At 38.2% G+C, this 10,761-nt stretch overlaps 1 protein-coding gene across 1 annotated transcript; it reads left to right on the top strand.

Moving 5' to 3' along the window:
- Positions 1-2,273: 2,273 nt before the first annotated feature.
- On the top strand, positions 2,274-10,223 carry LOC147560519 (enhancer of mRNA-decapping protein 4-like). The gene is made up of 12 exons (XM_086662688.1): positions 2,274-4,416; positions 4,995-5,044; positions 5,128-5,284; positions 5,439-5,657; positions 5,794-5,922; positions 6,079-7,635; positions 7,742-8,101; positions 8,184-8,303; positions 8,611-8,781; positions 8,966-9,130; positions 9,251-9,376; positions 9,550-10,223. Exons 1-12 carry the CDS (start codon positions 3,604-3,606, stop codon positions 9,856-9,858), a joined length of 4,176 nt encoding a protein of 1,391 aa, XP_086518814.1. The 5' UTR covers positions 2,274-3,603; the 3' UTR covers positions 9,859-10,223.
- The last annotated feature ends 538 nt before the right edge of the window (positions 10,224-10,761 follow it).

Below are 10,761 nucleotides of genomic sequence, written 5' to 3'. Positions count from 1 at the left end.
CTTGGTTAGAAGTGGGAGGCATTATATAATCAACCTAAACATTAAATCTCAAATGTGGAAAATCAAACGAGCTTGCATATTGCGAGGTAGAGGTGTCTGTATAATACAGCCTGATATTGTAGATCTTCCGGGCCTCCAGAAATCGTAGGCCTTCCACTCACAGAAAAGCTTATACTATTATGAAACTTTGTGGTGTCATCTTTGACTGTGTGCCTTTAAAATCCGCTCCTTTCCTACTAAGTACTAAGTCTTGCACATTTTAAAACACCTTTGGAGTTGGCAGGTCCCAAAGGGGAGAGATATATAGGCGCCCCTATAACAGAAGCCTTTATAATCATGACTAAGGACATCCCAACATTGATAAAAGTATCTCTTTCGGCATGGACTCTTACCAAACCTTCGCGTTAAGGGCAGATTTACTCGTTACCCTCAAAATTTTATTACAGGCGAGGCATCTATATCCACCACCAAATCTCAATCTCTAAGGTAACGTAATATGAAGGGAGTTTGTATAGGCGCCCTAAATTAGCCGCCCCTTTCAACGTGAACCGCCTATAGATCCATAGGAACTTCCCTTAACTAAATCAATCTTGGAGGGATGATTTATAGGAAGGTTTTATAGGCACCTCTAAAACGGTCAAGCCTAAACTTCCCATGTTTTGACAAGTTTTTAGGCAGCTATAAGAGAGGTCCTGGGAGTTTTGTTTTTTGTTTTTTTTCCTTTGGCAGTCCAATATTTGAACTTTGAAACCCTAGCTATAGATTAGTCAAAGTGCTCCATCATTTAAATTTTTTTGATTTTTTGTGACTAGGTTTTGTGTAAGAGAGACAGGAAATTGTTGTTTTTGGAGTGAGTGGTGCTTGTTTTTCAAAACTCTCTATCATTCTTCTTCAAGAATTGACATGAAAAGGTTTAATATTTTCTTGTAAGGAGATGATTTAAAATACATCGTCCACTTGTGTATTTAATTGACAAAGGTGAGTGAGTGAGTGAGTGAAGAATCATGATGATGAATTCAATTGATGAGTTAGTAGTGTGTGTCTCTGACCTTTTCTCCATGTTCATTTATAAACTCTCTTTTAATTACTATATGGTTAACCTTAAACCCATCTTTTCTTGTCCTTTCATTAACATGCTTATTTAATTTTGTAGTAACCTTTTTGCACGTTATGTTCTTTAATCCTCAATTTTCCATCATAGGAAAGGCTCAAACAATTCATTAATCCTAACTAATTTAAGTGTGGGGTCGATGAACTGAAATTACAAATGCAAAACGGGAGAGATCACGGGCGTCTGATATTTATGTAATAGTCTTGCATCGTTTGGGGAAATGTTAAGGGGTCTAATTTAGGGGTATTTACTCAAGCTTAGTTAAGTGCTAGAGTTTTTTAGACGGACACATAGAATTTCATCATAAAAGTTTGTGCCTACAGTATTGTGGATGATCAGAAAGTTAGATCGACATCTGATAAGTCGTATATTATCATAATTCAAATACCTACAAAATAGGTAATTAAAAGAAAATTTGTGTTTAGAAACCAATTAATGTTCAAATCTTGCAGATTAAAAAAAAAAAGATGGAAAGAATAGCATTCATTACCATCATAGGATTCTATTTGGTTTGGACTCATCACTTAGAATTATTGAGAAAATTGAAAACTAACATTTGAAATAAAAATACAAGGGCTATAAGAAAAGGTATGCTTAAATGTTACCAAGTTAAGTTACCAATATCTGTTTTTTTTGTTTTAAGTAAAGACAGTAAATCTTGATAGTACAAAACTGAGAAGACAACCATTTACTAGTCAACACTTTTATTCATATGTCCATCTCCACGGGCCCAAACACACAGACAAATGCAGAATTGATTTGTAGAGACCTTGAAAAATTTATTGTTAGGTGATATAGTAAATGTTTTCTACTGCTATTTGAAGTAACAAATACGGGTGCCTCTAAAGTTAACCCTCTTTTTTTTACTCAAGTCTGACTACACTCTTTGCACTTCTCGTGGGCTTCAGACCGAGTAGTATAAGGCCCCCACACCAGGCAGTCTGGTGATGCTCGGATTGGCGTTAGCCCATGTTGCTCGAGTTCAAGACAGATCAGGTCTAGTCCGAGTGCCCTTGGATTTGTTTTACTCTATACGGCGCAAAGAGAGAAAGCGGATTTGAGTAAGCTCCCAAAGTCTCCCAATCTTCCAAAAAAAAAATATATAGAAGCTCCCAATAACTTATGAAGTTTATATACTCATATGCATTTGGTATAGTTTTTTGTTCGACGGTAAAATATCTAGTGCCCCCAATCCCAAGTCATATATTGGAGGAAAAAAATACTTTAGAGCAAAGGTTAGTGGAATATCTTTGTAGAATCCAGATGTCATTGTCTTGTCTAATAGGCTCCACATCTCCACATTAATTGGTTGTTAATGACAATTTCACTACAATTACAGAAAGATGACAAGTTTTCGTCATTTGGTGGTGCGCTTTCTATTTGAGAAACAAATTTATCTACTATTTTTGCAATTCGAAATATCATTCAGTTGTATACTTTTGTTATAAAAATAGGTAAGATCTTTTGCTTACTCTTCCCTAAATATATAATTACTATTATGGAAAGTAGATCTTAAACTTGTTTTGGACTAATATCTTTTGATGGAAAAATAGAAGTTGATGTAGATTGCTACTTCTACTTTATTACACTTCCTTTCTCCCACGTAAAAAAAAAAGAAAACAGTTACATTATCTTTATTTTGTGGATAACACAAATTTTAACATTTATTTTTTACTTACATATATGAATACGATTTTCTTTTCCACTCACTTAGCACTCTTATGATTTACATTATTTAAAGTGATATCCAAGTGAATCACATAAAAACTAAAAGCAAATGCGAAATTATTCATTTCATTTATATGATACATTTTTTAATTTTACGGTAGACTAAAACCTTACCAGACATGTTTACATCAAATTTCATTTTCTAGTACGATATGTGCAGGACAACTCATGGGAACAAGTTTCTCTAAATTTTCAAATATTTGTTCTTAATCGATATTAAATGTGGTTCTTGTGAATCTCTCATTTTAGATATTTGATGCCATTTATACACAAAAGAAATTTTCTTTTTTACTCTATTTATATTTTGTAAAATGACTAAATTATGCTATATCGATTAAGAGAGAAAATTCGATCGTCTACGTCACATTTCTACAAATTATTTACTTCCATTTTCTATTGACCCACTCCCATATTAGTTCCTTAGGGAAATAATAAACCAATTGAAGAAGATGAAGAGAAAATAAAAAATAAAAAATAAAAAAATAGTTTGTCACTCACTCTCTCTTCCTCTTGGATCTCGACAACAAAAACAAATAAACCCAAATTGCAGCAAACTCATTATTTCTTCTCCCACCCCCTTCCTTCTTCACTTTCAGTAATTAGGGTTTTGGGAGAGACTTTCTTTCTCTGTTGATTCTTCCTCTGATTTCATCCGATCCGATCTATACCCTTCTTCTTCTTCACTTTCCCACCCACCATAATTCAACACCCCTAATCTTCTTCTCTCACTCACTACTTTTTAGTAGGGATCTTCTTGGTTTTCAATGGCTTCCGCTGGAAATCCAAATCAAGGTCAATTCGACATGCAAAAGCTCTTCAAACCCTCTAATAATCCTCCATCATCTTCTTCACCAAACCCTAACAATCCCATTCCATACAACCCTCCTCAATCTTCTTACCCACCACCGCCTTCTTCTTATCCTTCTCCTACTTTCTCCTACCCTCCCCAAACTTCTCCTTATCATCCCCACTATCTTCCTTACCCTCCTCAAGATCAACAACAACAAATCCCTAACTTGCAGCATCAACAGCTGCAACAGCAGCAGCAGAGACCCATTTCATATCCTACTCCACCACCCACTTTACATTCTCCTTCTCAACTCTCATCTCCAAACCCTAACCCTAGTGCTAAATTGATGGCTTTGTTAACAAATCCTCCATCTAATGTTGAATTGCCATCATCTACTATGCCTCCTACTTCTTTACCATCTTCTTCATCTTCTGGGGTGTCTGATTATATGATCTCAATGAACCCTCCAATTATCCCATCAGCACCACCAGTGAATATGGTTATGTCACCTTCAACTCCGGCGAGGTTGCCCAGTACTAAACCACCAAAGGGGCGTCATTTGACTGGAAATCATGTTGTTTATGATGTTGATGTTAGGTTTCCAGGTGAATTTCAACCTCAACTTGAAGTCACTCCCATCACCAAATATATTTCAGATCCTGGGCTTGTTGTTGGTCGGCAGATTGCAGTTAACAGAGCATATATCTGTTATGGGTTGAAGCTTGGTGCAATTAGGGTTCTTAACATTAACACTGCTTCAAGAGCTTTGCTTCGAGGGCATACCCAGGTTTGCTATCCAGCTCGATTTCATTACTATTTGTGTTGTTTTAATCTAAACTGTCATTGCACAGCAAATAATATGGTTGTTTGATTTGTTTTCTAATTGTGAATCTGAAGAACTGAAATTCGGTTTTCGAGCCTCAGTTATATGTTTAGTTTAGCTCATGAACTCATATAACGAATGATGTGATCTATGCTTAAGCTAGATTGTTATAAGTTACAATCGATAGGTTTAAGTCTAATCCAAGCATTACTGTGTTATTAGCGAAAATTTAGTTATATTCTAGTGGTCTCCTTTCGAACTTGGGGAAGTTCTCTCATTAGATACTCTACCCCAGAAGCATATTTGCTCTCAATTAGGAAAGCAAATGAAAGCCTGTATCTTAGTATGCAGCAACGAGCAAATGATCAAGAGTCATACTGAAGAAGATATCTTTTCAAATGCATTTACTGAAGTTTTCTCTCTCTCACTTGGTTTTATCCCCTGATATTCCCTTTCAACCAATAGAAACTGTCTTGAATACCATGTTGCGGAGTTTTATTTCTTACCCCGCTTTGCTGATCAACTTTACTGTATCTTTGTAGCGGGTGACGGACATGGCTTTCTTTGCTGAGGATGTGCATCTTTTGGCAAGGTGCTGCCTCAATTATTATTTTCCCTTTTTGTTGTAGCTTTTCTGTTTACGGTTCTTCAAAAGATATTTCTGTTTCTGTGCAGTGCGAGCATAGATGGAAGGATTTTTGTATGGAAAATCAATGAAGGTCTAGATGAGGAAGATAAGCCACAGATTACGGGGAAAATTATTATTGCCATTCAGATAAATGGAGGGGGGGAATCAGTACATCCAAGAGTTTGCTGGCACCCCCATAAACAAGTACTATTATTCTTTTAATATAACAATTGATGTGTCACTAGGATAGGCATTTCCGGACATTCATTAATCATTACTTATTTGTATTAATTTTTCGTAGTAGCCGCATAAAGATTTAGGCAGATCTCTTGAGTTGTATTCTTAATTTGTTTGACAGGAAGTTTTGGCTGTTGGAATTGGCAAATATGTTCTGAAAATAGATACAACCAGAGTTGGAAGAGGTGAAAAGTTTACAGCAGAGGAACCTCTTAAATGTCCCGTGGAAAAGCTGCTCGATGGTATTCAACTGGTCGGAAAGCATGATGCAGAAGTCACCGACTTGTCGATGTGTCAGTGGATGACCACTCGCTTAGCTTCAGCATCAGCAGATGGCACGGTTTGTATTTCATTACTTTTCTATCGCTCTTGTTACCTTTTCTGTTCTGGGTGATTCTTTCATATGTACAAAGGACTTATGTTTGTTCGATAATACTTTTGATGCCCTGTATTTGTTATTTCCGTATGTGAAACAGGTAAAGATATGGGAAGATCGTAAGGCTCAACCACTTGCTGTATTGAGGCCTCATGGTGGTGAATCTGTGAACTCGGTTACATTCTTGACCTCACCTCATCGACCTGATCACATTATTCTTATAACAGCTGTATGTTGAAATCACCCTTCTGTCTCGTTGATATATTTTATGATTATTCTCTTTGAGGTCATTAGACAACTTTCTGTATGTGTTGCCTAAATAAGTAAAATTTTAAATCATTAATCTACAAAGCAGAATTGAATTTCTCTTGATTGTGGGTTTCAGGGGCCACTGAGCCGGGAAGTGAAGATATGGTCTTCAGCTAGTGAAGAAGGATGGCTTCTCCTTGGTGATGCTGAATCGTGGCAATGTACTCAGACCCTAGACTTGAAGAGTTCCGCTGAAGCCCGGGTGGAAGATGCTTTCTTTATTCAAGTTATTGCATTGCCCCGTGCAGGGCTTCTTTTACTTGCCAATGCCAAGAAAAATGCAATATATGCGGTCCACATTGAATATGGGCCGTATCCGGCAGCAACCCGTATGGATTACATTGCGGAATTTACTGTCACGATTCCAATTCTTAGTCTTACCGGAACGAGTGACACCTTACCTGATGGGAATCATGTTGTTCAGGTTTATTGTGTCCAGACACAGGCTATCCAACAATATGCGTTGGACTTATCCCAGTGTCTACCACCACCGCTAGAGAATATGGGATTAGAGAAGACAGATTCCAGTGTTTCTCGTACATTTGAAACTTCTAATTTAGATGGGGGTGCTGCTATTGACCCATCTCAAGGAAGTCCTCACCCTGAGATGCCTGTAGGAAATGCAGCCACAAAACTAGCTACCTCTGGAATTTCTGACGTTTCTAGGGTGCATGAGTTGACTACTTCAGGAATGGAGTCCAAGCAGTTCGGTTTTTCACCAGCAACTTCTGTTGCTGAAAGTGTTGTATCGGAATCTCCCCCTCCTCTTCCTTTGAGCCCAAAGTTGTCTGGAAAACTATCTGGTTTCAGAAGCCCGTCAAATAGCTTTGAGCCCGCTTCTCCACGTACTGATCGTGGTGTTAACCCAATAGGTGATTACTCTGTTGATAGGAGAACGGACACTGTTGCTCTGAACAAGGCAGACGTTCCTTCCTTAGAGAACATTTCTAGCATGGGAGGAAATAAAGCTGCACAAGCTGAAAACTCTGCTCCAAGTCCTCCTATTCATCTGGTAACTCCATCTGATTTTCGAGCTAGGAATGTTTCATCCTCGGAGACTCCTCAGTTTACTCAGGGTCTGAAAGCAGGAGAGACAAAGATGGAAGAGTTGGTTGTCAGGAACGGCGTAGAGAATGTGCAGGGGGAGGTTAAAGTTGTGGGTGAGACTGCATCAAATCAACACAAGGAAGTTGATCGTGAGAATGAATTGTACACACGTAGTGGAGAGAGAAAGGAGAAATCCTTCTACTCCCAAGCTTCAGATCTTAATGTTGAGATGGCCAGAGAGTGTTGTGCACTGACCCCTGAAACTCTTAATGTGGAGTCTCGGCAAGCTAATGCCGCTGGTATTGACGATCTTCCAACTGTTGAGGAAAATGCCCGAGATTCATCCAGAGATTTGCCTGGAAATGTTTCGGAATCAGGTGCACTTACATCAGCTTCACAGTCTTCTGCTTTGCCAACTAAAGGGAAGAAATCGAAGGTGAAAACCTCTGAAGTCTCTGGTACATCATCTCCTCCTAGTCCTTTCAACTCCACTGATTCTTCAAATGAACCTGGAAGCAGTTCCAATATTCCCTCTACTGTTATTGCTTCCTCTGATATTCTGGCTATGCAAAATACTCTCAATCAGGTAAGGTTAACTGTTAATGTGTGTTTTGGTGTTACTGACTTGTATGTGTATATTTGCGCCTTTATGACACTTTCCCGGGACACAATCTTATATCCTTCTTATGCAGCTAATGGGCATGCATAAAGAAATGCAGAAACAGATGGCAGTCATCGTGGCTGCACCTATTAACAAAGAATGCAAAAGAATAGAGTCGTCTCTAGGAAAGATCATAGAGAGAAGCAATAAGGCCAATGCTGATGCTTTGTGGGCACGGATCCAAGAAGAGAATGCAAAACATGAGAAGTTAGAACGAGATAATATGCAGCAAATAACAAACGTGATCACCAACTGTTTGAACAAGGACTTGCCCGCCATCCTAGAGCGAACATTAAAGAAGGAACTACCTTCAGTAGGACAATCCTTGTCTCGTCTAATTACTCCGGCAGTGGAAAAATCAGTTTCTTCAGCTATTGCTGAATCGTTCCAGGTATGGGTTCTGGAGATTTATCTGTTTCTAGGTTTTTCATCTAAGTTCGTTTCTGACTCCATATCATGCTCATATACTGCAGAGAGCAGTTGGAGACAAGGCGGTGAATCAACTAGAGAAGTCAGTTACTTCTAAACTTGATGCTACTGTTGCTCGACAAATTCAAGCACAGTTCCAAACTTCTGGCAGACAAGCTATCCAGGTACGTAACGCAAGTTCTTGCCAAGGTTCTTGTCGACCTTTAAGTCGAACTTCTATTTTTTACTACGTGTTCATTTTCTGTTCAATATTTGCTGATATAGCTGTGATCCATTTAGAAGATCAAGTAGTTACCCCATTCTAATATCAATCAAACAAAGATAATATAACGAGCATTTTCTGGTTCCATCTGTTCCCCTTGAAATCTGTACTCTTACATGATCTGTCTAACAAAATGAAAGTGCTTTGTGACTGTTTCTTTTGGTTGGTTCAGTCATTAATTAGACAATGTTGTATGGATCTCTTTGCAGGATTCACTAAGATCAAGTTTGGAAGCTTCAGTTGTTCCTGCATTTGAGATGTCATGTAAAGCCATGTTTGAGCAAGTTGATGCTGCATTTCAGAAAGGGATGGTCGAACATTTATCTGCTGCTCAGAAACAGTACGAGTCCACACATTCTCCTTTGGCACTTGCTTTAAGGGTATGTGCCTACTATATTAAAAGCTGGCTTTCTTTTGATGTCTATCATTTCTCCCGGTTTTTGTTATTTCTACATATTAACTTCGATTGTTATGTTTGAAGTACTTTTGTTTAACTTAATGTGTCAATACATAATATTGAGACAAGTTTTGATTTTCGTTTCTGACTCTATTCTAATTTTGCAGGATGCAATTAATTCAGCATCTTCAATGACTCAAACTCTTAATGGAGAATTAGCGGATGGACAACGCAAGCTACTGGCTCTTGCTGCTGCAGGAGCGACCTCAAAAGCAGCAAATCCCTTGGTTTCACAATCAAGCAATGGCCCTTTGGGCATCCTTCAAGAGATGGTTCTTTTTCTCTCTCTACTCTCGGTTGCCAACTTCTCTCTTTCGAGAGATACCCGGATTCTGAATATGATTAGAATTTTGTTCTACAGTTTTGATTACTGATTCTTGTATATTTAACAGGTTGAGGCGCCACTAGATCCAACCAAAGAACTAACGAGATTGATTTCGGAACGCAAATTCGAAGAAGCATTTCACTTGGCTCTTCAAAGAAGTGACGTCTCAATCGTGTCGTGGTTGTGCTCTCAGGTCTTTATTTCCCTCTCTCTCTAACTCCTGACGATAAATAAATAACAGACTCTCCGATCCTCCCACAAATTATTTTTCTTATCTAAAATCGAATTGTATAGTTGGGGTTCCTAGGATTGATTCATTCATTTGTTTTTCCAACTTCCCTAACTTTTCTTCTCTGGGTATTTTAGGTTGATTTACAGGGAATATTGGGGATGGTTCCTCTCCCATTGAGTCAAGGTGTCTTGTTGGCTCTTCTACAACAATTGGCCTGTGATATAAGCAAGGAGACTAGTCGAAAATTGAAATGGATGACAGACGTGGCTAATGCAATTAACCCAGGAGACCCGATGATCGCTATGCATGTAAGACCCATCTTCGAACAGGTTTATCAGATACTGGGCCACCATCGGGCTTTACCGACTACCTCTGCATCTGAAGCATCGAGCATCCGTCTCATCACGCATGTCATCAACTCAATGTTAATGAGCTGTAAATGATTCTTCTCTCCTATATAGAATTTGTGCAGGATTATGCTAGAAACTTTTGGTTTGTTATCTTTCATAGTGAAAAACTAGTCCCCCCCCCCCAAAAAAAAATCTAAGGTTCAACTGTTGTGTGGTGAATATTTGGTCTTGTGAATTAGGTTTAGTCCCAGTTGAGTTCTTGCTTTTAAGGTTGTTTGGTTTGTGTTTTTTGTTCTTGAATTTTTACTTTGTACGATTTTATTTCGGGTTTCTTCCTTTGAACTTGGGGTTTTAGAGTATTTCTTTCATTTTTTAATGTTTGAGTTGTAGTTTGTAGTGTTTGTGGAGAACCTGAAAATGTAGAAAGTCTTTCAAATAGAATTCATGTTTGGTATCAATCTTTTTGTACTACTACTTCTTCGGTTTAGGTGATGGAACCTATAATTCTCTCTTTGAGAAGGTGAGATGCTCGGACGAGATAGTGAGAAAAATTCCTAATAGCTTTTAGGTTAAAAGATATAGTAATATGTAAAGTTTTGCTTCTGTTAGAGTAGTAAAATATGTCTATTGAGACTAGGATTCCTATTGAACTATACTAGTCCTGGTTATGAATCTTGGGGCAGTCCGAAGACACTCGGATTTGGCTGAATCCCTGTTCAAGCTCATCACGGATTAACCCCAGTCTGAGTGCCCTCCTACTGCCCTAATATGTTGGCCCTAAGAGGGAGGGAGGTCTGAAAGTAAAAAAAAGGGGGGCTATGTCTAATAGAGAAGAAAAGGAACTTTGAGTACTAAAATGTATGTCTATTGACTATGGTCTCTACATATGAGGAATGGACCTCCACATATCAATTATCATAAAGAAGAAAGGTAACCTTGACAATGTGCTACCCATAATTTATTCCAATTGGACTATTTTAATGAAAAAATGAATTA

The sequence above is a fragment of the Eschscholzia californica genome, unplaced genomic scaffold (genome assembly GCF_041429995.1).
Source record: "Eschscholzia californica isolate CP2 unplaced genomic scaffold, dmEscCali1.0.p SCAF_2, whole genome shotgun sequence".
Taxonomy (NCBI): domain Eukaryota; kingdom Viridiplantae; phylum Streptophyta; class Magnoliopsida; order Ranunculales; family Papaveraceae; genus Eschscholzia; species Eschscholzia californica.
The sequence above is the reverse complement of the archived record's forward strand: the minus strand, read 5'-3'. Positions and strand labels throughout refer to the sequence as shown.

Coding starts and splice junctions, on each gene's coding strand:
- LOC147560519 (XM_086662688.1), top strand. CDS start 3,604: ATGGCTTCCGCTGGAAATCCAAATCAAGGTCAATTCGACATGCAAAAG. Junction 8,782..8,965: donor CTTTGGCACTTGCTTTAAGG/GTATGTGCCTAC, acceptor CTAATTTTGCAG/GATGCAATTAATTCAGCATC. Junction 9,377..9,549: donor TGTCGTGGTTGTGCTCTCAG/GTCTTTATTTCC, acceptor TGGGTATTTTAG/GTTGATTTACAGGGAATATT.